This window comes from Cariama cristata, unplaced genomic scaffold, assembly GCF_000690535.1.
Source record: "Cariama cristata isolate BGI_N322 unplaced genomic scaffold, ASM69053v1 scaffold15044, whole genome shotgun sequence".
Lineage (NCBI taxonomy): Eukaryota > Metazoa > Chordata > Aves > Cariamiformes > Cariamidae > Cariama > Cariama cristata.
In genome coordinates, this window is record NW_009612456.1 from 20,341 (window position 1) to 47,439 (window position 27,099).

The 27,099-nt window shown below is 43.3% G+C and overlaps 1 protein-coding gene across 1 annotated transcript in view; it reads right to left on the reverse strand.

Moving 5' to 3' along the window:
• Window positions 1–26,612, reverse strand: part of LOC104160516 (inter-alpha-trypsin inhibitor heavy chain H5-like) — a 46,273-nt gene extending 19,661 nt beyond the window's left edge. The window contains 7 exon segments of the mRNA XM_009698649.1: window positions 5,560–5,676; window positions 6,234–6,403; window positions 14,381–14,631; window positions 17,275–17,382; window positions 18,621–18,784; window positions 22,696–22,740; window positions 26,493–26,612. Of these exon segments, the coding sequence (XP_009696951.1) occupies window positions 5,560–5,676; window positions 6,234–6,403; window positions 14,381–14,631; window positions 17,275–17,382; window positions 18,621–18,784; window positions 22,696–22,740; window positions 26,493–26,612 (975 nt within the window).
• Between the last annotated feature and the right edge of the window lie 487 nt (window positions 26,613–27,099).

The window sequence follows — 27,099 nt, forward strand, 5'->3', positions numbered from 1 at the left end:
AGAAACAGACTGTCCCAGTTGAGCAACATGTCGTACACACCCCATATTAGGGTGAAGGGGCATTTCCTTGGAAATAGCAGTGTTGTTGCAAGCAGTGTGAGACTAATAGCTTAAGTCTTGGCAAAAATCAGGTGTCTTTTAGACTTGAGGGACCTTGTTCAGCCATAAGCCCAGGCATATGTTTTCCAGCTAAACAGACAGGATTCTGCAAACAGACAAATGCAGACAAAGAAAATAACGTACCTAAGTTCACGTAAGAGATCCATGATAAAAACAGAAATAGAAGCCAGGTCTGGCTTCCAGATATTGCTCCAACAACCGGAAAAACACAACTCCAGCTTGGAAAGGACTATTAGAGAAACCCAGATCCATAGCTTCACAGACTTGTATGTGTACACTAGGGCCTTGAGAATCCTAATAGGCTTTAATGGCTCTGACCAGCCCCACCTGGGGCCTCCACCCACAGTCCTGCCCATTTAAGCTCCAGCCTGGGCCTGCAGTCCCAGTCTAAGTCTTGGACTGAGGGCTTGGGCTCTGTCACAGCTATGCCTGGTCATAGACCTCAATGACCCTAATCCATGGACTGACTTCCCAGGCTGATTTAGCCTCATCCTTTTCACTACAGACTTGCCTGGTGATCACTGGGCTGTGTCTGCTACTTCAGTAGCACCTGTTTTCAGTTCATCCTTTGATGAATTCAGCAAAGGTCCAATTGAAAGCCTTGGGAAAACTACCAGTGTCTTCCTCGGGTTTCAGTTCAAGCCTCAGCAGCATTTCCATGCCGAACTCTGCACTTGCCTTTGCATCCTGTTTACTCTGAACCCAATTAAATGACTTGCCATTTATAGGTGGGCTAGGGTCTTCCTAGGAAATTCTCTCTCTACTTCTACTGCCTCAGTATAGAACAAATCAGCTGTGGGCATGTTGGCTGTTGGTCCTGAGATCTGAAGCAGATGCTCCCTGTCCTGAATATCTGAGGGCATCTTGCTCTGAAGGTTACTTGTTTCTCTGTATGACCCTGTCATCACTTATAAGTTTCAGGGTTTGGGGAAGGCAGATTATTTTGCTGCATGACAAGTACTTGCATCTTTCTTGGAAGCTGGGCAATTAAAGTCTACGTGGATCTGATATCTTATTTACTGTAGTAGTTCCTATATTCCATATTCACATCTACAGAAAGGACTGAGATGACATTGCTGTTGTATATTCCCTAGTAGGAGGCAGCTGTGTGAAGTTGTTGGTGCTGGAGACACTGCATACAGTTCTGCGTTCACTCAGGTTGTTGCTTTCCAACAGAAATGGAAAAGCTGAAAAATCTTTCTTCTTCACAGTAGCTTTAAACTCACTGAAGGCTGTAATTAGAATTAGCATTTTTTTCCAAGGTCCCCTGGCAATTTAAGGTAGTTCTCCTGGGCAGCAGCCATTATTTGGACTAGCAGTCAAATGGCCCGCAGCCAGATCTGCAGCAACCAGCAGAAGTCAGTAGAGTCTGGAGTGAGAACTTTGAGTGTTCAGGTGCTTGTCTGCTCTCTCACCACCCTGAAACTACTCAGAGGGAGTCTGTGTGCTGAGGCACAGAGGTTTAGGGATATGTATATGTAAGGCAGTCGGGCCCCGAGAAGGGTTCAGACAGTATGGGTCAGAGATCAAGGGTACCAACAGTGTCCCTTGGATGGATGCAGGCAAATAGACTGAAGCACTTGTAAATACGCAGCAGGTCCCAGCTTCGGTTGAGTTCCTCCTAGAGCAATTAACCTCAAAGAAAATTACAGTCTGGCACACTACCATTGACAAGTTGCCAGGCTTGTGGTGTAGCCAACTGTTTAGCTGAGTGTGTGGGCATTTGTTGCCTGTGGAAAAGGTAAGGCGAAGTGAATCTGGGGTTGAAACAACTACATTTTACCGCATGTCTGCAAAATATCTGCAAATCCATCCTCTTGCAGACACATTCATAGCTTGGAACATGCTTGTTCCGTAACACTGAATTGCAGGCTGATAAAGGTCCTTTTTCACCATGTTTAGTGAAGCTGGGGGTAACTATGGTAATCACAAAGTGGTGAACCTATAACTGGCCCCTCTTTCTCCTAGCTATACCAGCATAAAACTGCTATGTTCCCTTCTACCTGGTCAAAGCTACCATAAAAATCAGCAGGTCAGACTGCTCATTTTGCTTCCCGGTAAACCTTGCAGATATATCCTGTTACCCAGGCTCTTTTGGCTCCCTTTAAAAGCAACTATTCCACACGGAGCTTACTGTCTCTTTGTAAACGAAGGAACAAAGCTCATGAGGACAAAACCAGTGTTTTCCTTGCCAGTGGGACAGCAGTAATGACGTGCGAAGCCTTGAACACATGAAGAATTTTTTTATGATCGTGCTGAAGAGTTTTCTCTTCCTGAACTTTATCTCCCTGCCAGTGCTAGAAGGTGACTGTTGCAAAGACCCAGATTCTCAGTGGAGGTGGACTGCTGCAACACACCTGAGTCTGCTAGACATCACCAGAACTCAGAGGCTCTGAAAACTGCAGGAGGAATATTCACATTAGCTGATCTTCCCCACAAAGTTAGCATATGTCTCAATGATGTGAGGGGAATTTATGAAGGGACTTAATGATTTGGTTTAAGCTGATCAACCAGTCTCACTATATGTGTTTGCAACTGGGTCTGGACATCTTGTTGCTTCAAAGACTGAGATATCTTGCGAAGAAAGGGTTGGCACAAACAGATAAAAATTCATGTAGGAAAAGGAAAACCTTGAGGGAGGAAAAGAGAAATGACTCACAATTAGATTGTGGGAACCACAGGATGCATGAAGTCCATTTGACTCACTTTGCCATTAACTTCATGAAAGCAGGTGGCTGAAGAGTACAAAATCTCCTTGAGTTACTATCGAAAAGGTTGCACAGCTGATGTTTCTCATCCTTGCTTATACAACCCTAAAATCTGTCCTTTGCCATAGTTACTGCAGCTGACCTGCAAGAGCACTCTTTACAAGTGCTGACTGTATTTTTAGCTGGTCTTGCATGTGACTCAGTAGGGAGAAATGAGGAAAAACGGTCCCATGGGAATTCCCAGCTCTCTACACATCACCATAGATCACCGCAGCTGCAAGAGTCGAGAGAAAAGACGAAAAGGAGGCATTTCCTCTGCTCAGATGTATCCTGCCACCAGGGGACATGTCTGTAACTTAACAAACATCTTAATAACAACAACAATTGGGTAAAAATACCACTGAGCAGACATGGGCCATGGCTGTAACTGATCACACTTTCTTAGCATACCAAAAGAGGCATGTTATTTAGCCTTTGGTCTTTCCTTGACAAATCTGTGTGGGTTTTTTATGATTTAGGTCATAATTCCATGAAGTTCTATTTTTTTGGAGCAGTAGAAATCAGAGGAATATATGTGCTTCCTGCACATAGCACTCCTCCGTAATGTACCAGTGTTTCTCCATAAAAAGTGTATACTGAGGTAACAGGCAAAAAGTTGGGTACACCCTCAACAAAGGTTCTGGCTAGATACTTCTGTCACTTTAGGCTCAAGAGGCACCTATTTGTAGCCTGAGTCATGTATGTTCAGCAGCAGGAGCTGGCTAGGCTATGACGTAGACCTTCAGGGGTTAATGGCCATGTTGTTTCTAGTAAGTATATGAAAAAGAAACACTAATACACTCAGGAGGAGAATAAAAGCTTTCATAGTACAAGGTTAATCTGCTGACCCGGGGCACTACTTACACAGCTCACACTAGCACCAAAGACCTTCAGAGTCTAAATCTCCCTGGTTCAGTGCTGTATCACTGACTGTCTGCTTTCAGCATGCAAGAGTGGGTGCATTTGTGCCCTATCTGTTTATTCTGCTAGGCAAAGCAGACAGTTTTCAGTAGAAGGATAACAGAAAGCCAAGAGCCAGGCTCTGTCCATGGGAATTTGTAAAGATTTCAAAGGCATCTCCCTTCAAGATCTCATTCAGCATAGTACTAGGTATGTTTGTTAACAACTATCTCTGTGCTACACCGGTCACTGGGGAAAATAATTAGGAACCATAAAAGTCATACTCCCTTTTAGCTCATTAGGAGATAATTTGATTTAATAGGGAACACAGCTTCTACATTAAGATTTATGATCACCATTGAAACCAGATATAAATTTTTTAGCAGAGAGAGAAAGGCATATATACTCGTCATGTCCTTGTTCAAAGACAGAGAACTGTTAGACAATTACCATGGTGTTTGTCAAGGACATTTGGGCAAATGTTGGTGACCAAGGAAGAAAAAAAAAGGCTCTCAAATAACCACACTTCCCAGAAATATCACCATGTTCCAGGCAGTGCAACCAAGGAGCCTGAATGGACTAATTAGAACTCCTTAGCTGACCAAGACACAAGCCCAAGCCACTGGCCTTCAGTCATTCTGGTAGAGTTACATCACACCACCCATACAAGCTGAAACTGCCCCATATCATTGTTAACCTATGTGGAAAGTGTCACTTTCCACTGTCATTAGCTCAGCCAGGGTAAGAAAGAAGAAGGTAAAGATGTGGCCATCAAACAGAGAGAGGCCAACTAACTTCTCCATATCTCATGCCATACCTCAAATGGAAGGAAACAATACTAACCCTACCAGGACTTTTCTCCTTTTCTGCACAGATATATAAGATGGAAACTGGACTTACCTCTCCAGTGTGCTTGCAGATCTGAGATATATCTGTCAAATCATTCAGAACATTCAGAACAGAATTGAAGTCTTAATTCATCTCTGCTTCTAGTTTAGACTAATGATATTGTGTTGAGAAATAGAGTATATTTCCCCAGGCACAGTCTGCTTCTAGTTTAGACTGATAATACTGTGCCAAGAGAAAGAGTATATTCCCTCAGGCAAGATGCCCTTCCAAGCCAACTACTTGGGTCCTGAACCACAGGTGGCTTCCATCTGTCCAGGTCAGAGAATTGAAAAACCAAACACATTTAGGCACCAGCCTGAATGCTCCATGTCAAAGGTCAATTTTAAGCATTAGTGATGTGCCCTTCAGCTTGGTATGTTTGCTCATGTTAAGATCTGTGCCCTGGAAAAATGTCTGAGATTTGTTCTGAAAGACTCAGATTCTCAAGTAGGACAAATTGGCCTTTCAACAGAACCCACTGAGTTATATGTTGCTAATGGTTTTGCCAAGGTATTTTAAAGACAGCAGTATCTTCTCTCTGCTGTTAAGCTGGATACAATGGTCTGCTGAATGTACTTTGCTGGGAACTCTCCCTAATCTGCCTCTCTTCAAACTGCTCAGAGCTGCCTAGGACAATCCTATCTGCAGCATCCTAGCTTAGCTTTGACAGCACTGACCTTTTTTACAGAGTGATGAAGTCCTCTGCACTTCTTGTTCCCATCCCATTCCCACTAGCATAAGAATTTGTCATTGCAGGTAAATCATCTCACCTTGAAGTGTCTTCAGAGCCTCCTCTCACCTCAGATATAGCAAACATTTTGCAAAAGAACCCATCTGGTGAGACGAAGTCTGAATAAATATAATAATATTGTCTGAATAAATATAATAAATGCAAGGACCTCACCTGTTTCAGTTTTGTTCCCACCATGGAAGCACTGCTGTCAAGCACAAATACAACATTCTTTGGCAATGGAGGAAGATCCGTGGGGGCAAAGTAGTGCACGAAATATCCATTAAGAATCTGTGGGAGAGCAAGGAAGTCAGGAGTTGAAGGTAGATCATGATGCAATGTTCCCCACATGTCATTACGGGATATTTGGTTGGGCACACCTGATCCTGCTTTCAATGTCTGTGTCTACATTGGAGGATATGAGTGCTCCGTGGTATCTCTCTTAATTCTGGTCCCCTGTTTATCCAGACTAGGGGAGCCTACTGGAGATCTCCACCCCTCCTTCCATGGTGGACATTGGAATTTCCTTCCAAATGCAGTAAGGGTACAACGTATGTGTCCAGGGATCAGAACCACAACATGCATTTGGGAAACTGGCCTTGTATCCAGATATATGCAGCCAGTATACTGAGAAGCTGAAAAGCAGACACAAAAAAGAAACTCAGTGAAGTAGGCACCCATGGTTTTTAAGTCCATCTTGTGGCTGCCACTTGACTGTTTCATTTCTTACAAGATGGAGAAGTAGGCTTCACTTGGAAAATATTTTGTAGGACATTTGGAGCACGCAAGACAATTGAACCATCTCAGGTATAGTTAATAGAACAGCAAAGATGTCACGTGTACAGTACCTGAACATCCCCAACACTCAGCTCCCTGTTGACATCATATCTAATTATGAAGTCTCCCAAAATGCCATTTCTGGCTATCCTGGTTTGCTCAACAACAGTGGGATTGAACGTAACTTTAGCTAGGGTTTTGGTGTGTCCAACTACAGTAGAAGGAGGAGGAGAAACATCACCTGTTGAGATAAAAAACACAATATTACAAGTTTTTCCCATTGTCTCACAGATGTCTAAGCACAGCACACACAGTATTACCATGGATTCAGGTCAATTAGCATGGTTACATACTGAGATTAAAGATTCAGCTCATCGGTGATAAAATAAGAACTTACTAACCCCTCCCCTCTATTTCTAAACTGAAACCAACATTGCAATGCTATCAGGGATATAAATGTTTAGGCAAAATTCCAGTGCTCACTTCTGTTTGGAGGTCACTGAACTCCAAGGCCAGATATTCTCTGTATGACTCTTAATCGCTTCCTATAGATAGTGAACACACAACTTCAGACATATAAGTGGTATTCATTCCAGCCATCTCTGGACATCTAGAATGCAGATCCTATACTTGAGATCCTGCCAGTCAATGCAATGATTCATTTGACCTATTTAAACATTTCCTCTAGAATTACATGAATCATACTGCAGATTTCTGCCTATTGATTATGAAGAGTTCTTGAGGTGACTTGTTCAGATGTACTGTAGGCATGTGAGGTGGGATTGATCTGACTAATTGATCACTTGATCTGACAAGCGTCTTATGTGTAATGTCTACATCTGAACAAGTCATCTTAGCTGCCTCTATCTTCACTCACCCTGCTCTCCTACAGCCATTCCTGAGTCAATGAAGAGAGATGTGCCTTTCAGAGGGCATCTCAGAGAAAGACAATAATTTAAGTCTGAGTCACCCTGAAGGATACCTCTGCTTGTCTTGTTAGCTGTGTACATTTTCTAAAGTCGAGGGATATGGAGATTCCTTGTTGTCTCTTTGTGTGGCCAAAATCCCACCTTACTCTCTTTTGGTGTGCCAACTGTTCATTCCCCCGAACTCTGTAAGGACCCTTACATGAGCCTAGCCAAAGGTCTTGGCCTTGAACTTCCCTAGATTTTGAGGGCATTCCCCCTTATCCTAACCAGCTATTGGAAACACCAAAATAGATTCTCAGCCGATACTCTTCTTGGGTACTTCAGCTGTCACATTGACTATTTCAACACTCCTCTGAGGCACAGAAGTTCCATTATATCTGCTTACGTGCAGATAAAATTGGTGGGAATGAGCTCCTCAATTATACTGGCGGAGTGTGTGTGTCTCAATTCTTTGCTGAAGATGGCCCAAGAAGTCTGTGGTATGGCAGGGAAAAGAAAAGATGGGTGAGATTCAGTTTTGGCTTAGATATTCCCATTGCAAAAACGTACGTCTCCTAGAAAATTTCTATACTTGATGGAGCTGAAGTCAAGAGTGTGAGGGGAGATTAGGGTGTGATACATTTGGTCAGACACAGACATCTGCTTTAGGATGATTTTAATTATATGCTGTACCCCATCAACAATACTGATCAAAGTGACAAGGTGCAGGCAGTCTTGGAAAGCTCCTCTCCAGGGGTTCCTATAACACTGTCTGTGTAAGGAGGAGTGGCACTTCTCCATCTTTGTAAAGTGCTTTGAGCAGCATTAGAGGAATGCAACATGACATCTGTATGCAACATTGAACACAATCCACCTCACATCCAGATCCCACAGTGATTTACAAAATTGGATACATATGATTATGTCCGTTTAACAAGTGGGAAAACAGAGGCATGGAGTGGTTACCTAACTCACCTGACTTTTCACAGGTCAAAGTCCAAAGAAATGCTGGGAGTAGGGTTCTTGTGGGTTTATAAAATGATTAGCCAAAGCTGTGACATTTACTCTAAAGTACTATGTCTAATCTAGACTCCTCTAAGCAAAGGAATGAAAGTAAGAGTCATAAATCCATAGCACTCTAGAATGTTACTTCCATGTTGTTTTGGTTTTACTTTTATAGCTGTCCTGTGAGTCCATGTGAATAGACAAGGCACAAGACCATACTATTGAGGTAGGGAAGAGCTTCCTCATAGGCCAAATTTCTACACAAATAAATTGTAGTTGGAGGACCTGGAATGTGAAACAAACTCATCAGCAAAAGTCTTGACCAAAGGAGTTTGAATGACAGATATTACTCTATTTCAGTAAAGTCAAGAATTGACTCTACATTGTGGCTTCTCTGGCTATGCCAATTTCAATCACACCATCCTGACAGAAACAGAAAGACAGATCCCAGATAATACATTGAAATCACTTAAGGACACTAGTGTCAGATCTTAAAAGAGGCTTATAAAATGATTACACAGAGCTTTGACATTTATTCTAAAATCTGTGTACAGTTGAGATTTCCCCTGGCAAAGAAAAGTCATAAATCAATAGATCTGTAAGATTTTACCTCCATCTTGTTTTGGTTTTACTTTTATAACTGCCCTCTGATCTGATGAATCAACAGATGTAGTATGTTTTTAATACACAATGCATCAGATTTGCTTGTATTGGCCTTCCTGGATTTTCCATCTGTCTTCTGTCACTTCTGAAATCCCGTTTATCTGCCAGTGTGTGGGAAATGCTCAGAATTCATAGCAATGGCTTAACAGTTCATTTACATTTTCTAATCTATTTGAGAATTTCACATTACTTCTTTTCAACTGCTGAAAAGCAAGCATTGTCGTTGGTTAGGCTGCCTGGCCATATCACATCAGGGTTAGTGAAAGTCAGCCTCACACTGGAAACAGAAGGTCTCTCCTTATACCTGTTGCACATAAACATCCATGGCTGTGGCCTTTGAACTTCACTTCTGTGTTTCTCTGCCATAACTACATTGACGAGTGAACACAATATGCTGTGCGCCACAACAGCATGAGTTCCAGTCCTAGCATTTCTATGGACTCTGACCATCTGAAATTAGCTGAGTTAGGTAGCCACTCCGTGCCTTAGTTTCCCCATCTGTTAAATGGGCATAATCACATGTATCCAGTTTTGTAAAGCCCTATGGAATCTAGATGGGATGCTGTGGATCACATTGCATTCCTCTATGACTCCTTAAAACAGTCTTTGGAGGTGAGAAATGTCATCCCCTATAACACAGACAATGCTTTAGGAACCACTGGTGAGGGGATTTCCAAGGCTACCTCACATAGCCATTGTCAGTGACAAGAATAGCTGGGGAAGCTCTCTCATCTTCTTCTTAGCCATTCATCTCCCATCTCCAGGGTGGAATTAAAATCAAAAAATGGTCTGATAGAAAAGGTCCAAAATAACTTTTTTTCCCCTGAAATAATAAAATCAGATCTGGACAGCAGGTTGTGTAGTTCATCCCATGTTCCCAGACTAAATCTCTTCCTACTTGGTTTTATGACTTGGTCTGGAAACACTCCAGACCTCCAGTAATGGAAACTCAGTATCTGCCCTTGCCAGACCTTTACAGAGCTTCACTATTTCAGAGACATTTTCAATGCCTAATTTACATTTTTCTTTCTGGATTATAAACCCGCCATTTCTTGTTGTTTCTGCTATTGACACAGAAAGCATAGTATTCTTTTCCTCCTGCAGCAGCCTTTTATATATTTGAATACAGTTATTATGTCTTCTCCTAGCTTTCTTTTTTTAGGCAGCACTTGGTATCTGGATCACTGTTTGTTGGCCAAGTTCTTTTCAAACAAGTGACTGAGAGAGGAAAATCTATGAGATATTGCAGAGTATAGAGCATGGAGGAGCTCCAAAGACTTGAGCTGGTGTGTGCTCACACTGAGGTAGTTAACAGGGCCTTTAGACAAACTTTCCACGAAATTCAGCTGAAGAAGTAAACAGAGTAGGAAAAGGCATTTTTCATATGAAACTGTAGTCCTTACATGATGGGCAGTTAAACCTAAATTATTTTGGAGACTGGCAGAGTCAGGATTAGAGCTCAAATGCAAAGTTCATCCTCCACTAACATGTGGAAACTTCTAGACAACTGTGATAAGAAATAAAAACCTTTCTGAGACCTGTGACTTTGAAGATAAATAGTCATTCTCAAGCAGCCTGTCCAAGTCCATGACTAGTTGTTACACCACTGCACTGGAGGAAAAGGATGAGGACAGTCACCCCTGAGGATGCTGGGTAGGGCATCATTCAGAAAATGGCTCCATTCCGAGGTCACCAGAGAAGGCCAGGATCATTGGCCTCAATGTCTCCTGTTTTGGGGTTTGTATGTGACAGAAGACAACACCTGCACATACCAAAAGATCACTTTCTAAAACTCACATGCCTAATATCTTCCTTTGGGAAAAATACAACTCCCAGATGGAGCTCCTTTGTCACTGACAAAGGAAATATCCTGGAAAGACCTGTCATCACATTATCTCTGCTTCATATTCAGAGAGGATGTATGCAGGACTTTCCAAGCGCCTCTGTCTATAGCAAAGCACAGCTTTACTTTTCATAAATCACTGGAAGTTTGTGGAACCAAGTCCAATCTTTGTATCTTGGGCCTCTACAGCCAAAACCAGGCAGAATTGGACTTTTTACTGCTTCTGCTCCTACTGCTGTGATTTCGGCACTATTCTAAAAATGGCCCAAAAAAGTGTCCTTCAATCTTTCTCATCAAGGGACATCTTCTGTCTATAGGTCTTTAAGTTTTATCTCTTCTGTTCATCACAGACTGTATGGATACTAGCACTTTGGCTGGAGTCAAAAGCACAAATCCTGAAAGACCATTAAACAGAGAAACTGTTTTTTCCACTATGCTTCCTGCATGGTGCATTGGCGCTATGGATAGCATGTAGAAAGAACCACAAATGTAAGAGGATTGGTCCATGAAATAAAGGCAGATCAGCTATTCATCCACTTTTAGTCGTCTGAACTATTGTTATTATTTTTTTCATTAGTTTTGCTAAAGGCATTTATCACTACAACAGGTTGGCATTTCAGTTATGAACATCAGTCACTGCTGGTGCTCATAATGTGGAGCTGTGGATGACTCCAAAGCCAAGCATATATGGTTTTCAACTTAATTTGCCTCTCCTACACTGGATCTTCAGGACCTGTACTCAGAAAAAGAATGTTATTTCTTATCCAGGTCAGTCAGAGTCAAAAGTGTCTAAACGACTTGTAAAGCTAGATGCCATTCTCAACAATGGTTTCATGTTGGCGGCACTTCAGACATATTACTCAGAATGCCATTTAAGTGATGACGTGATGTCACAGTACATTTTTCACCCAACATGGTCAAGGTAATCTGTTAATACTTATCAAAAATCTCACATTTTGTCATTAACCATCAGGTACTACATCTTTGTAGACATAGGAAATTGAGGAAGAGACATATTCAAACTCAAACCAGTCAGGTGCTATCATTTTCCAATGTGCAGGCCTCCATTCCTTATTTGGTCATTTTTTTTAAGTCATGACCTCACATTTGGGACACGACAGGTAACACAGTATGGCAGTATCTGGTCTGGCATCCTTTGCTGGTCACTTACTTACTAGATTGCTACTGTGCTCTCCAGTCAAGTGGTACTGAAGAGTTTTAAGCCACAGGAATCCAAGAAGAGACCAGACACTGTCTTATTCCTGGTTTATTCCCAGTTTGCAGATTTACTCCCAGTTTGCAGACTGTCTGCCAAGCATCCACCCTTTGAATGTAAGACTCGCAATTCACCTGTCTTTTACTTAAAAACCCATAGCCTTCCCTGGAGGTCTCACTGGACGTGCAGATCTCACGCTTTGGGTCGTTCATTGTCATAGGAGCAAGAAGGCTTTGCAGGGCAGATCTAATGACTCAGATCTTTTACTTTTTGGATCAAGCTTGAGACATGACAGCCAACTGGAATATAGTGGATTTCCAAGTGAAATGCTCCTTGCCTTGGCCTTGCCCTCCCTAGGAATATTCTTGTGGTTACCATTTGTGTTTAGGAAGGCAGGAAGTTCCTACTGTCTGTTCCGAGTGTTATCAACCTTGTTGGCCAGAAGAGGTCACAAGCAATAAATCCCTCCTATTCAAAACAAGCTGTCCTTCTCTGTGACCTGTATTAGACCCTTCTGAGACTCTCTGCCAATTCTTTTTTCTTTTTTTTCTTTTTTTTTGGTCTGGCTGCTGTTAATGTCCTAATCTCCTCATCTTGCTTTGGATGAGAAAGAAGTTCAGCAAATCTACTGAATTCATTAACCCTATACACTCATCTGAGTGACAGTCACCTGAGTACCAATGAAGACTTGATCTAGCAGGGACACAACCCACTCCTGACTGCCCATGACGGACCCCAAAAGTGTATTTGGCATTTCAGTGACTTCCATAGCAGCGATTTCACCACAACAAACAGTTTTAACCAACTGTATAGGGTTATTCCAGATAGAAAGGGTGTGTAATTGAATTCCAAGCAAGGATAAAGCACAGGGAATCAGAGCTTCAGTTGCATTACCCATCCTGCAATGGGACATCTATTTTACATACATTTTACTGGCTAGGGAGGTTTATGGAATCCTAGAGCTTGGGCCCAGTTTTATATGAGCAGTTTGAAATCTGAAGCACAGTGCCAAGAATGATCAGTGTTCACAGATTGCCATTTGGATAGCAAATTAGGAGAGTTTTCCCTGAAAGTCATTTACATATAGGAATTTCCATACTGCACTAGACCAACAGTGTGTCTGCTCTGCTTAGTCTGTCTCGAACCTTGATCAATGCCAGATGTTTTGCATGAAACCATATGCCACAATGCACTATGATACTCCCTGATAGGTGAAAAAGGCTTCCTGTCTCTCCTGATGAGGAGCAGAGCACATTTATCACATAGTGCATGGATGTACGGCACAGAAACTAATTAGCTGCATGAGACTTGACCTGAAGCTAGTCCAAATCACCGAGAACCTTGATTTCACTGTGATTTGGATGAAATCAGTAAGATCACACTAAACAATCAGTTTAACTGCAGTTATCATGCTTTAGGATCTTTACCTGGCAGACATGAACAGCTCCACTGATTTTGCTGGCATTATGTCACTTAGAGTAACTGAGGATCAAGTCCCACAGGACTCTACATCCTGCTTCCAGGTCAGACTCACCTTCTTTTTTTGGTGAGGGTTTTTTGTCAACAAGTCAACATGTAGCAATCACAGTATCCTGTGCCCCTCACTGTTAGTTTACACTAGGAAAATTACCTTTACACTGTCTGAACAGCAAGCAAGGATAGTTGAGGGTAAGAGTAGATACTCAGACCACACCTAGTGCTTTGGCATTTTCCTCTTGGAATTTCCCATGTTCTAAAATGCAGGATTTCCTATCTGCCTTGGCATGGATGGATGGAAAAAACAATTCACTTAAAATAAACAGTTCCCAGGAGATGTGGAGCCAGGGAAGAGCCTGCTCAGTGCTGAGCACAAGGCCTGAAGGCCCAGTTCAAAGCTCATAAAGACAATAGCAAAAAAAAATCCTATTGAGCCCTATGTTCATTAACCTTCAAAGTTCTCACATGCTTATGCACAGATACCACATAGACACAGTCATCTATAGAAAACAGAACAAAAGCCATCAGCCTTTATGATAAAACTGAATTCCCACCACTCAAGTGCACAGAGTTCATAATCCTGAAATCCCTTTCATGTTGTAGCCATTCTACCAGCTTTCATGAACCTGGAGATTGCCCTGCCAGTGAAGAAGAGATCTCTAAACAGGAATTGCTGATGGCCTGCAATGCTTAGAAACTTGGTTGTCACTCAAATGAAACCAGCTCTGGGGTGGAATGTACCCGTCATACAGTGAGTGCAGCAAGAGTTAAGAAGGGAAAGTAAAAATAAATTTCTAAATAAAGTCATAGTTGGAATTTGCCAGAATAATTTATGCCTAATGAGCTGCTAGCATTCACTTTTCTTGTCTTCATGAGATGTGTCCTCTAGTTTCTAATACAGTCTTGATCCTAGACAATGTTATTTTAAAACAATGTTGCAGTTTTGTTTAATACCTTATCTGGAGCAGAAGGAAAGCGAATGAAACACCAATCTACACAGTTATCCAAGGTTGCCTTGGACAACTCCTAACACTGCCAGTCCAGTTCTTCAGAAGTGATTAAGGCCCCACAAGTAACAGAACCATGGGTCATAAAATCTCTCCTTACCTTCAATTTTCCCATTGCCTTTATGCTTGCTGTTTCGAAGGGGAGGCACTTCCAGTGAAACTATGCCTGAGTTCTCCAGGATGTTCACCTCTACTCGTAACCTCCCAACCAGCTGCTGGGGCCGGATGCTGACTGTATACTCATATTTTCCCAGTCGCCTTTGCAAAAGCTCTTCATAATGCAGTAGGAACTTGGCCTGCATCTTGCGAGGAATGAAGACAGAAGCTTTGAATGTCTCATAGCCATTCTCCCTGGAAGGAAAATACAAAGACACCTTCATACCCCATATACATCACACACCACCTCCTCCAGTGAATGAAGAATCTGGATTTTGTTGGTCCAATAAAAGTATTTGCTACCATTGAATATGTGAAACTAGCAAGAAAGAAAACACTGTAATGCTTCACAAAGCATTGGGAACATAGGAGGTTTCCACTGGAGGAAAGGTCTTAAAAGACAAGATGACTTCTTAGGGAGAGGAATATGACAGACATGTGTAGCATGGAGCAGGACCAGAGGAAAGGCTGTCTCTTGGTTTCTTTCACAGAGGATTTGCAAGACCCGTATTAATTCTTGACTTTGCCACCACTGACTCATTGAATTATCTTAAGCAAAGTACAAATGAATTCCTCTTCCCTAATATTATCTGTTTATAGCTACATGCTTGATGGGGAGAAATAGGACCCCTAAGACAATTCTACCACTGGACACTCCTCTAAAAGGACTCTTCTCTTCCAGTTGGCCACAGTGTGCCATCAGTCACCCACCATATAGCTGACAGACATCTTTCTGTTTGCTAGTTTGAAGGGAGATGATGAATTCCCACCTTTAGCCTTTATTGGCTTCGGCTGCCCTTCTGTTAAACAGAGATGACTTAAGATGCTCTGCTTCCCATACAATGCACTGCAGTGGTCAGCTACCAGGTACTGATATGCCGCCAGGCACCACTATTTGTGAAGGGAAAATAAAAAAGCTGCACAACAAGACTGGAAACTTTTAATGTCATAATGGGTAACTTCAGACCTCACTGACGTGAGATTTTGGTGATGCCCACAGTTCAGTGAGTATTGAAAAGGTTTTCACAGAATCACAGGATCACAGAATGGTTAGGGTTAGAAGGGACCTCAGGAGGTCATCCACTCCAACCCCCCTGCCAAAGCAGGTTCACCTACAGCAAGTTGCACAGGATCGCATCCTGCCAGGTTTTGAATATCTCCAGAGAAGGAGACTCCACCACTTCTCTACCCAGCCTGTTCCAGTGCTTGGCCACCCTCAAAGTATAGAAGTTCTACCTCATGTTCAGGTGGAACTTTCTGAGTTTCAGTTTGTGCCCGTTGCCCCTTAACTTGTTGCTGGGCACCACTGAAAAAAGTCTGGACCCACCTTCTTGACACCCGCCCTTCAGGTATTTATAAGCATTTATAAGATCCCCTCTCAGTCTTCTCCAGGCTGAACAGACCCAGCTCTCTCAGCCTTTCCTCATAAGGGAGATGCTCCAGACCCCTCACCATCTTCGCTGCCCTCCACTGGACTCTCTCCAGTAGTTCTTTGTCTTTTTTGAACTGGGGAGCCCAGAACTGGGCCCAGTACTCCAGATGTGGCCTTACCAGGGCAGAATAGAGGGGGAGGAGAACCTCCCTCGACCTGCTGGCCACACTTTTCCTAATGCACCTCAAGATACCATTGGCCTTCTTGGCCATGAGGGCACATTGCTGGCTCATGGACAACTTGATGTCTCCCAGGACTCCTAGGTCCTTCTTCACCGAGCTGCTCTCCGGCAGGTCAACCCCCAGCCAGTACTGGTGCATGGGGTTATTCACAGAATCACATAACACAGAATCTGTTTGGTTGAAAGAGATTTCTGGGATCATCGAGTCCAACCTTTGCCCTAACACCACCATGTCGACTAGACCATGGCACTAAGTGCCATGTCCAGTCTTTTCTTAAACATCTCCAGTTGTGATGGCTGCATCCAGCTTCCTCTGGACTTTGGAGGATGGATGACAACACAATAGCCAAGGGCTGTCTGCAATGGTGACCCAGATGACTTGCTGGCATGCAAATGTGACTATAAGTCAATCATCTTACTTTATAAATAGTGGACAGCCAAAGGCCCATTGAGCTCTCTTGCAAGGCAGCGGGCTACACGCCGGGATCTCCCCTTGAGTAGGGACACCTCTCAAGGTTACTCCTCGAGGCTGAGAGATTCTTTGCCACAACAGATTATTGGTAAGTGATTAATAGCACGCTAAACTTTAAAATCTTAGCTAAAAGTGATATAAAAGATTGATTGTGCATATATAATCCTTTAGATGTAAACTGCTGACCAAGACTGGGACTAGAAGTGGATCCTGCTGCACCTAGACTCCTCTCTGAGAAGGTGTTGTAGAACTCAAGGGGGTCCTTTCTGAACCTCATGACTCAACGAGAGGGTCTCCCTGACAGTTTTGTGTGACTCTGTCCTAAATGCAGTAAATAATCAAGTGTACCTTGCCATCAAATCTTGTTAAACGACTGATGCATTTACCATTGAATTTTGTTAACTCACTACTTTATATCAACAAAGTATACCATTGCTTCTCAGTGAAGTGCATTACTCCATCTGTGACAGTGCCTCAATTTTCCTGCTTGGTATTCAGGAAGTAAAAAGACTTCTTTCCCTCTCTAGTATATCCTAGAGCATCTTGGAAATGAAAATGTTGTGTAACAGGGTTAGAAAAGGCCACATGCAATTTTGTATGACTTGGAGTATGGGAACACCAGGCAGTGCAGATAACATTTTATTTAGCTGCTTCTTCCTGTAAATCCATGGATGTGTATCCCAAAGCAGCCAAAACAAAGATGGGAGGAGAGTACATCACTTTCCAGAACATGGCCAAATGCACAACACTTACCTTCCATCTGTGGGGCTCGGAGGTTTCTTTTGCCTTGCTTTGTCATCACTGCTGTGTTTTTTTTCTTTCCCTGTGACCTCTCCATAATAAGTCTTGTTGCCGATGCTCCTGGAGAGACCAGAGATGTCAGCGTGATCACTCTGCACTCATAGACAGTGACAGCTGTACAGCTTGCTGTAGAAGGGTTCACAGACTGTGCACATGTGAGTAGGCTAAGTGTGCTGCTGGTGTAACTCTCCTGGACTCCACTCGAGTCACTAAGACAGAAGCTGACTTAGAAGTTCCCTGACTGGTTATACCAGCAGAGTACACTTTTAGTCCAGCAGTTTACCTCTCTAAAATGCCAGTTCAACGGGTACTTTCCAAAGCATAACGATTAAATCCAGAAAACAAAGCAATTGCCAGGAATCCCAGTGAGCATTTTTTTTTGTCAGGTCACAGATCCACCGTCTGTGTCAATGCACATGGTGATATTCAGGATGACTGCTCTCAAGTAGCTGCCACCCTGACTGAAATACTTCTCCCTGGGAATGAGTTACAAGACCATGGATTCCGTACGGAAACAGCCTTTAACATACGTTTTGGTTGACCAATGGCAAAAGGCTGTTTTTCCTCCTATTCAGTCCAAATGGAAGTCTTTATAAAAGAGCAAGTCGTCTGTCTGCTATGGTCAGGTCCAAAGTTGTGGCCCCAATATCTACCCATAGAGAAAGGATCTGAGTATGACCAAACCAAATATGGTTTTGAAGTCAACAGCTTAATTTATTCCTTAGTGAGTCATTTAAGTACGAGCTTTGTTTCCCTTTACTTGCTCTATTATCCACAGAGAATGACTAGCACCTCCAGCAGCAAGTGAACCTATCTGCTAGGTGGAGTTGACTCTCCTCCTCCATTGACAGTATGGAGAACCTGGAACAATAAGGAGCTGCTTAGGCACCACAGTTGGTTAGGCAAGATAACTGTCGTGTGCCAGTGCTGCTGAAACTTTAATTGGAAAGGTTTCTGAGGGCTGGGAGAGATTTTTCTGGATCAAATCAGAGAGAGAAGAGGAGAAGGACGTTGTTAAGACACTCAGATGGGAAATAGAATAATTTTCTTCCCCATGTACATTGAGGACTTGAATTTTGAATCTTAGCATCCTGTCATCCAAGGACTTGCTCTGTGCTTTGGGGCCATGACCAGTCTGAGATGGAGTATAGCATGTGTGTGGGTTTATTTTTCTCAAATAAATGCAAAAAGGCCTTGATACAGTCCTACTGCAGACTAGCTTGTTTTTGAAATCTCAGAGAACTATCTGTGGGATGGGAAAATCGTTGTCCACCCAGCTGTCAGCATTGCTTACTTACATGGTAAAGTTGGAGATGAAGGCTGCAGCTGGGATCTGCATCTCAAACACACCTTCTCGTGCCTCAGATCCACTGTTCACCATTGTGCACGACACCGTGGTGAAAGCATACCGAGAAATGATTGTGGATTTCACAGTGAATTCAGACATCCGAGGCCTGGTTTCCTGTAGGTATCAAAAGGTTACCTATTAACACTGACAGCTAGATAGCTCACCCCTGCAGTGTTTCAGTGGCTTTAATACTTAATATGCTGAAGTAAATTACCACCCTATGAATACTAGACTCCCCTATGAAAAACAGTCAACAGCAGGCAAAGGTGGGCTTGCCCTCAAAATTCCAGATGAGCTACAAAAGCTAGACCAGGAACATGGCACTGCCTTTGTTCATGCACAAGAGCAAACGCCACTGTTATTTCCAATGCTTTGGAAGGATCCAGGAAGGCTGAGAGCTCTGATTATGCCAGCCTTTATGTTGTGAAACACACTGACACAATCCACCTATATCCTAAACTACACCCTTCAACTCTGACCATGTGAGAGGATCAGGATTAGTCCCTTATGGCCTGGGAAGAGAAGTCCAGTATATGTCCCCATAGGGTCCAGAACTATGTTACAGAACCTGCCCTGTGTACTGTGCACAAAAGCAGGTGTAAGACCTCTTGAAAGACTGAGATCACTCTGTATGAAGCAGCACCTTCAAATTCATACAATCAGATCTGTAAGTTATGTAAACAGAAAAACTGCTGTCAATGGAGTCAACTGAGTCCTCCTCTGCTGAGAATCTGTCCTGGAGATCTCAGCCAATGGATGGAAGAGACTTAATAAGAAACACTGACATCGTGACGTCTCAAGCAAAATATTTTAAGCCTTTTAGCCCACACTGGATTCCTTCCAGTAGAGAAGCAGCAGAGACTGCAATGAATGACACATGATGTAGCAATGGAAGCTGAAAGCCAATTTCTGCTTCTTGGGAATGTGTTTTTGTGCACAAGTCCTGGGTTGGAGCATTTCTCCAGTCTAATGTGTTTTTTGACAGCAACATCTCCATGGAGATCAACAGTTTTCTTCCTGGAAGACTTTGGTGTATTTAACTGTAAGTAGCCCATGGAAAAAAAATTCTGTACATTGCCTTAAACAGTCAAAGACTGAACCATCAAAAGCAGAAGGAGGCTAAAGAGTAAAATACATTGCAAATACTGGGCAACTTCACTAAGCCAAATACAGCGAGACTCTTCCTATTGAGGTTGAGAAAAAGTCACAGCCACATAAGACTTGTGAAGACAAGAACATGCTCCCCAGCTGCACTTCCAGGCTTTTTTTCCAAACAAAAATAATTTTGACAAATGGCTTAACAAAGGGAGCAAATGTTTGTGTAAGTATGAAACAAGAACATTTCTGTAGTAGTTGATGGCATCAGAATCAGTATTATTAACGGGCATCCAACTAACCAAGCTGCTGGGCTAGTGAATTCCAGGTAAATGGAAGAATAAGGATCCACTGGGAACAAACACAAAACTGTCAATAGACCTGGAATAAAGCCCCACCTGCCCACATTTTCAACGCTTGGAAAGACTCTGATAAATGTGTCTCAGATGAACCTAATCATGATAGATGTCTTTAACAGCTGGAGAATGTGTGATGTGCTCTGTGTCCACGCACATCCTGCTTAGCACAGACTCAGCTCTCTTGGAGCACTATGGCAAGAAATTAGCACTTCTGGGGTGTGATTCATCTCACTGATTTCAGACAGCTCAGTGCAATGGATGTAGACTAGAACACATCTGCTCAGATCTAATGTCCCCTCCCTTAGGCCACTAGTGGCTTTTATTCAGTAGCTGTTGATTAGAACTAGACCCTGCTGTTCTCAGGACTTTCCCTGATACATAGGCATGGCTTTCCAGTCTCATTATACTGAAGATGGAGTCAATGGGGAGTTTTGATTGGAAGTAGTGTTGTAGGAATATTTCCAGATATAATGAGCTGATGTTTCATTGAGTCTTCCATACCACTAGTTGCCTGCGGCATAGCAAGAGATATAGAGGATTTAGTATCAGAAGTAAAAGAATCTGAAACTACAGCAAATTCTTTGGTTCCAGATCTTCTGCATCCACTCCCATGTTCTGCATTTCATCATAAGCTATGGGTTCAAATATAGTTGACAGCTCAACAGAAAAAGAGGATTAAGCCCTTTGCCTTTTACTTGAGATACAAGTGGTTCTGCAGTGACAGATCTGACACTGTGAATGCAGTGATGGATTCACCTGAAGTCAGAAAGTCTTCAAAACATGACAGAGGACATGGACTTGCCCTTGTTATGACAAGAAGGTAAGAATGGTTGTACTGAGTGAGAGCAAAACCTCTGTGGATTTTCCTTCTACGACTTTAGACAGCTGCTTTTTGAATCCATGTAAACTTTTAGCATCTGCAGTATCTTGCAGTAGGAAGTTCCACAGCTTAATGTTATTTTATATCTGAACCACATCACTTAGGGTTTTTTGCTGAATCTACTATTTGCTGGCTTCAACTGATCTCTGTCATATCTCTCTATCCCACTGAACAAGCTCCAGTTCTGATGTCCTCACAGACTGAGGAACAGCAAAAACAAATGAAAAAAGACATTCAGTGCCTCTTCCTGGTGGACAGGAGTTGCTGTTGGAGAAAGCAAACACTGAATAAGGGCATCACATACAACTGAGCATGAAAGAACTGACTCATCTTCCCATCCCTGGAAGGGATCTGCCATTCCTTGTATATAGAAAATATAAACGGTGGGGTCAAAGAGGTAGTTTCCAAATAGGTTGCTCGGTCGGGCTTGGCAGGCAGCCCAAGTTCCAGTCTCCAATTCTTGTGCGTTTCCTGGAGCTCTTGCACAATCCATCAGTGCCTGATGCTCTCACTTACAGCTGTGCAAATGCCTGTTTTGTCCAATTTTTATTAAGGCCTTCAGAAGATAAGAGGCAGCACAAAGGAAAAAAACAAAACAAATCATTCGTTTACTATTATTATTACTGTGGTTTATTATCCCTATTAAAAATAAAGCTAGGGAACACCAAGGCAGCAGATTAGCACACTGCTATGAGGCAGGTTGGCTGGACGCTTTATGAAGGTGTCCTGGTTATTATGATGAACTGGGAGATGAAAATTTCTTGCCAAACAAATTATTTCATGCTTGTTTACATCAAATGTTTGGAAAGACGGAAAAGAGCTGAAGAGAAATTAAATAGATTGCATGTTCTTACTTTTATCAGTTGCTTTCATCAAAACAAATTGACCGTGTCTCAGATTAGAAGTAATAAACTGGTAATAAGTCTGAGAGTTGTTCTCCTCTAGGCTGCTGATTCAAATCTGTCAAAGATCAAAGGGACCAGAAGCTATTAACATGTGATGGCTGCTCAGTGTGTGAAATGAGTTCCTCCAGTTCTCAACTGGGAAGCCCCTATCCCTCAGAAAAGCCAGAAAAATAACCAGCTATGAACAGCAATTTCACTGGCTGCTTCTTCAGCCAAAGTTTTGATCTAAGCTGTGCAACTCTCAATGCAGCTGTATAGCCAGATCTCATAGATTTGCTGTACAACTAAAACTTAGGTTCCCATGCTGAAGGAGGGATATTGGCTTCCTCGTTTTCTTCCTTTCTTCAGTAAATTTCGGACAGAGAACAACAGAGATCTTCAAATTTCAAAGCAAACTCTCCCTTTCTCTTCAAATTCAATGACATTTCATCAGGCTTATGTTCACTGCATGGTTAAGGTTTGTAAGATTGGATGTTCTCTCTCCACATCTGTGGTTGAGATGACAAATTGGGAAATATTAGAAGAAGAACCTGTACCTGTTGCATTGATCAAAATGAAGATTTCTTCTCTCTCCACATCTGTGGCTGAGATGACGAATTGGGAAATATTAGAAGAAGAACCTATACCTGTTGCATTGATCAAAATGAAGATTTTTTTTACCTCGAATCTCGCTCTACGATCACCCACTGACATAGTTCATTCCTGGGCACAGGAATGCACACACATATATACACAGAGCAAGTCTAATTCTCATGAGGTAAAATCAAGACACAGTGTGATACATACCAGCCTCTGCAAAAATTTGGCCTGTCTTGGAACACGGCGTGCGACCTGCAAAGAGTTAAGGGAGTTAATGGAACCTAGTCAGCTTACAGAAGACATGTCACTTGTTTAAATCCAGACACAGCATTTTGTGATTGATCACCCATGGCCAGGTTCAAATGTTCCTCTGGTTAAAATTAAAACCTGAATCTCTTCTATATTAACAGACCCATTGATCAAAGCTCAACAGTGGAATGCGGCTCTCACAGCTGAGGAGGTGCTGTGTGTTTTGCAAATGCTACTTCTCAAGAGATCCTCTATATGAAGACAGGAACTTCACCCTTTAGCCCTAGCCCTGGATGCTATGTCTTGGCCCTGGAAGTGTATTCTCTTATAGCTTCCTACAGAGTCACACAAGGGCTCTGTGTCACTGTCTTTGCCCCATTGCATGGTATATGGCACATGATGAGAAGGGCTGCCAAATGGTCCATAATGCTTGTCAAATACCAACACAGAGTCCATCTACATCCTCAGGTAAGTAAAAGCCAAAGCCCATTCCCCAGTCCAGATGTGGTCTTTGTCTGTGCAAGAACACTTAGCACTCACTGTGGGCTACAGACACAGGGCTGAGGGCACGACAAGCCCAGTCACCTGAGGTTGTCCTCAGCTCAGCGCAGCGTGGCTGCTTTGAGTTTGAGCAGTCACCAGGTTAACACCTAGCACCCATGTGGTGGGGCTTAGCAAGCCTAACTCCATTCAGCTGCATGTGTGGACCCGCTCCAAGGGTGGACTTGTCTAAATTAATGTTACAGCTTCAGCTTTCTTGGTATTACCTCAATAGCAGATCTGATGCCTAAAAACTCTCCACACGTACTGTGGATTTATTTTGGGGTGACAGAAAAGCACTAGTTATATGCAAAAAGGGAATAAAGATATTTAAACTCAGACACAAATTTTATTATGAAAAACAAAGCGCTTCACTTATGATAATGCAACCATACTCATTGTATCGCCCTTCACAACAACAAGAACTCCTCTGACTTCTTCCCTGCATATGGTGTAAGTCTCAGCTTAGCAACATCTCTGAATCAAATCCCTCCCCAAAACAGAGAGTACAAGTCTCTTGTCAATGAGGGAAGCCAAGTGACTTCTTAAAATGCCAGTGAAACTCCAGAGAGCGGAGGAATGCAATGATATTTTTTTACCTGATTTGCCCTTTCTGTTGATTTACACTGAAATAACAGCAGTCCTTGCCAAAGAGATGATTTTATGTCTGTTTATATCATGCACTGAAAAGCTCAGGAAAGCCCAGTGGAGAAATTAAAGTCTCCTCCGCTAGAATCTTTATTATTTCCTTCTGCATTATTTTAGCCAACATCTTGTAAAATTAAAACCAAGGGAAAACAGCTCCCTTGGGAAATTCTCAAAGCAGAACGGAGCAGAGAGGAGAGGAACTCTCTGCAGTTTAAATTTTGGAAGAAACTTTCTGTCTGGGTCTGTTATCTCAGGCAAGTAAAGCACCTCAGGAGCCTGCTGCGAGAGGCTGCAGTGTCTCCATCACTGTAAGTTCTTCAGAACAAGCCAGACAAATGTCTGTGAAGTTGGTCCTGCTTGCAGCAAAGGCAGGGATGAGAGATAGTGGTCCTCAGTACTTTTTTCATTAAAGAATTACCTTTTGGAACAAATCCATCAGTTGTCCTGTATGGAATGGTCACAATGGTTTTTACTGACTAATTGGTGAAACTGGAAATTTGGTTACTGGTTTTATCTTTCCCCACCACACACCCATTTTGTTTGCTTGCTTATTTGCATAAAAAGGTTTTTTATGACTTGATTCCTTCAAAAGCTACCTGCTGAAATCTTGAGGATAACCCATAGACATTGGTAAGTAGCTAAGGATCACCAGATAACAGAATTCTGTTTGCTAGGACTTCATGATTACAGCCAAAGCACTGCTGCAAGGTTTATGATACTGATCAGTCCATTGAACTGTTTCGAGTCAGCCAGCTTCAATAGTATCATCTAATGGAATAACTTCCAAGTTACCCTCAATCTTTAGCTTTAAGCCTTCCAAAGCACTCGTTAAAGCCAATAATTGCTAGTAGTGACCCCACAGCTGTTGCCATCTGCTAGTCTTAGCATGGTACACAGAGAATAAGCTGGGCAGTAGCAACCCAACTGCCTGTGAAGAGTTATCTGGAAGAACTACCTCTAGTGCAATGGTAATAACTAGCAACCTTGTCAGCTACCTCAGCAGAGTGGTCAATCATTGGATAAGTCAACAAGTAGTCCACACTCATTGCAGATACCACTATTCTGCAAAGACCCATATCTGTACTTGCCTTTGTGTAGGAAGATCCTCCCAGGAGGTTACAGTTAAACACAGCCTATACACACTCCTGAATCTGTTAGAGATTTGTTTATAGTCTAGTATCTTGATCTAGGGAAGCACCTGCCTGTTCTTAACCTGGCTTGTGTTCAGTGAAGACAGACAGATGTCCTCTTCTAGATCTGGCTGTTCCAGGGGACTAGGTCACCACCTCTATTCGTACATCACTCCTTTTCTGTTGGAAGTTACTGCTGCCAGTGATCTGCCAGCAACGCAGCTCCTGTGAAAACACCCTCAATTGCCTCAGGCAAGATCAGTCAGGTTATTTCAACACTGTGAGACAGTTGCTTGAGCTTCACAACTGATTTTCCCCCTAAAGCAGGTAAGTGAGTGTTCCCAGATACCACTCCACTGGCAGGACAGTGGTGGAGATATTCTTTCCCACTTGGACAGGTGGGTCTGCAAGACAATGTTGGTTTGTGGCTGAATTGAAATGCAGACATGGGCACTTCTGGAAAGAGATTCTTCCCGTTCTAGGTAGGATGAGTGACTGAACGACCAACTCTGAGACCGGTACAGGTACATATAAAGATTCTCACTCTTGCTCCTTACTGTATGACAGAAGATGCCAAATACAGGCATTCACCGACATTTTAGACATGCTGGGGTATCCCACCTAGCCTCCAGCAAGGCACAGCTCTTCCATAGGTCCTGCATTGTATCTGCCAGTCCCATATAGGTGTCTCAGATACTACAGAGCCTCTCAGATCTGATCAAATTTAGATAACTGATGGATGCCCAAAGTCACACATGGTATCTGTAACGGACCTGAAGGATGTGAGCACAGATCAGAAGCTCAGCCTTTTAAATCACAGCCTGCCAAACCACTACCGAAAATGATTTGCTAACTTGCAAAAAGTTCATTGCTCTTTCAGCCCATTTCCTCAGAAAATCTAAGCCACACAATAACACAACATAACAGCCCTCACTCACAGAACACATTTTTTTCTCTGCTGGTCAAGAAGCATTTTACAAGCTGAAGTTCATGTGGTTCGTTTCATCCAGCATGAGTTAAAAATCAAAGTACGGTAAGACTGAGACCATAGGCAGAAAAACTTTCCTCTGAGCCTGAAATACTCTGAATTACTCAGACTGGCACGGGGCCAGGACACTGCGTTAACTCCCTTGTCCCTGCAAAATGTCTCGTTTCCACAGCAGCGATGGGGATGCCAGCTTTGAACCCGTCCCCCAGCAGCAGCACCCCTCAGAGGAGGGTGCCGGTGCTCTCCTGGCTTAGCACCTCCAACAACTGCCTTACTCCTTAGTAGCAGCCTCCCACAGAGCTGAGCCGCAGCTGTGGGCATGCTGCAAGGACGGGTGCAATAAATGTGGTTTTAGAAGAATGCTCTCTGTGTTGACACTGAGAGTTAAGAGAGGACAAGCCAGCCCCAGCCACCAGATGCTCCCGAACGACGACCACCTTAAGACCTACTTGCTCCATGATGCTGTAGTCTGCCATCAGCTCCTCTTCCAGGTACCTCGCCATCAGCTCCGAGTCAGACTGTCCTGTCGAGGTGGAGAAGCCCCAGCAGAGCCACAGCCAAAAGATCATGGTGGAGGGGGAGAGCCGGCCGGGGCTCCTGCCCCACAGGTGAGAGGAAAGCCCCGCTGCCTGCAGCTGCTGCCTGCTCTGCCGGACAGGCTGTGAGGAGGCTGACAGGAGGCAAGACGACCCACCCTCTTCTCCTCCTTCCCAGCTTGGGACCGGCCCCTTTTCCACTCAGGGCGGCTTCCCGTGCTACCCGGGGGATCCTTGCAGGGTTTCCATCCTGCAGCTACTCCCCTCAGCCAGGAGTCCCATGGACCACTGGGCACAAACCACCGCCATGCCCCTCTTGATGCTGCCCTCAGCCTCAGCCCCCATCTCGCCTAGTGCAGTGGAGAGGGGTGGCACTGGGGGTCCCTGAGGTGCTACCGCCTGTCATTTTGGCACCAGCAGCACCCCAGCCCTGTGGTGGCCCTCAGCAAGGGGGAAGGCTGAGGAGACATCTCCTCCACCTGACTGGGTGCTAAGACAGGGCCTGAGATGGCGGCTGTCA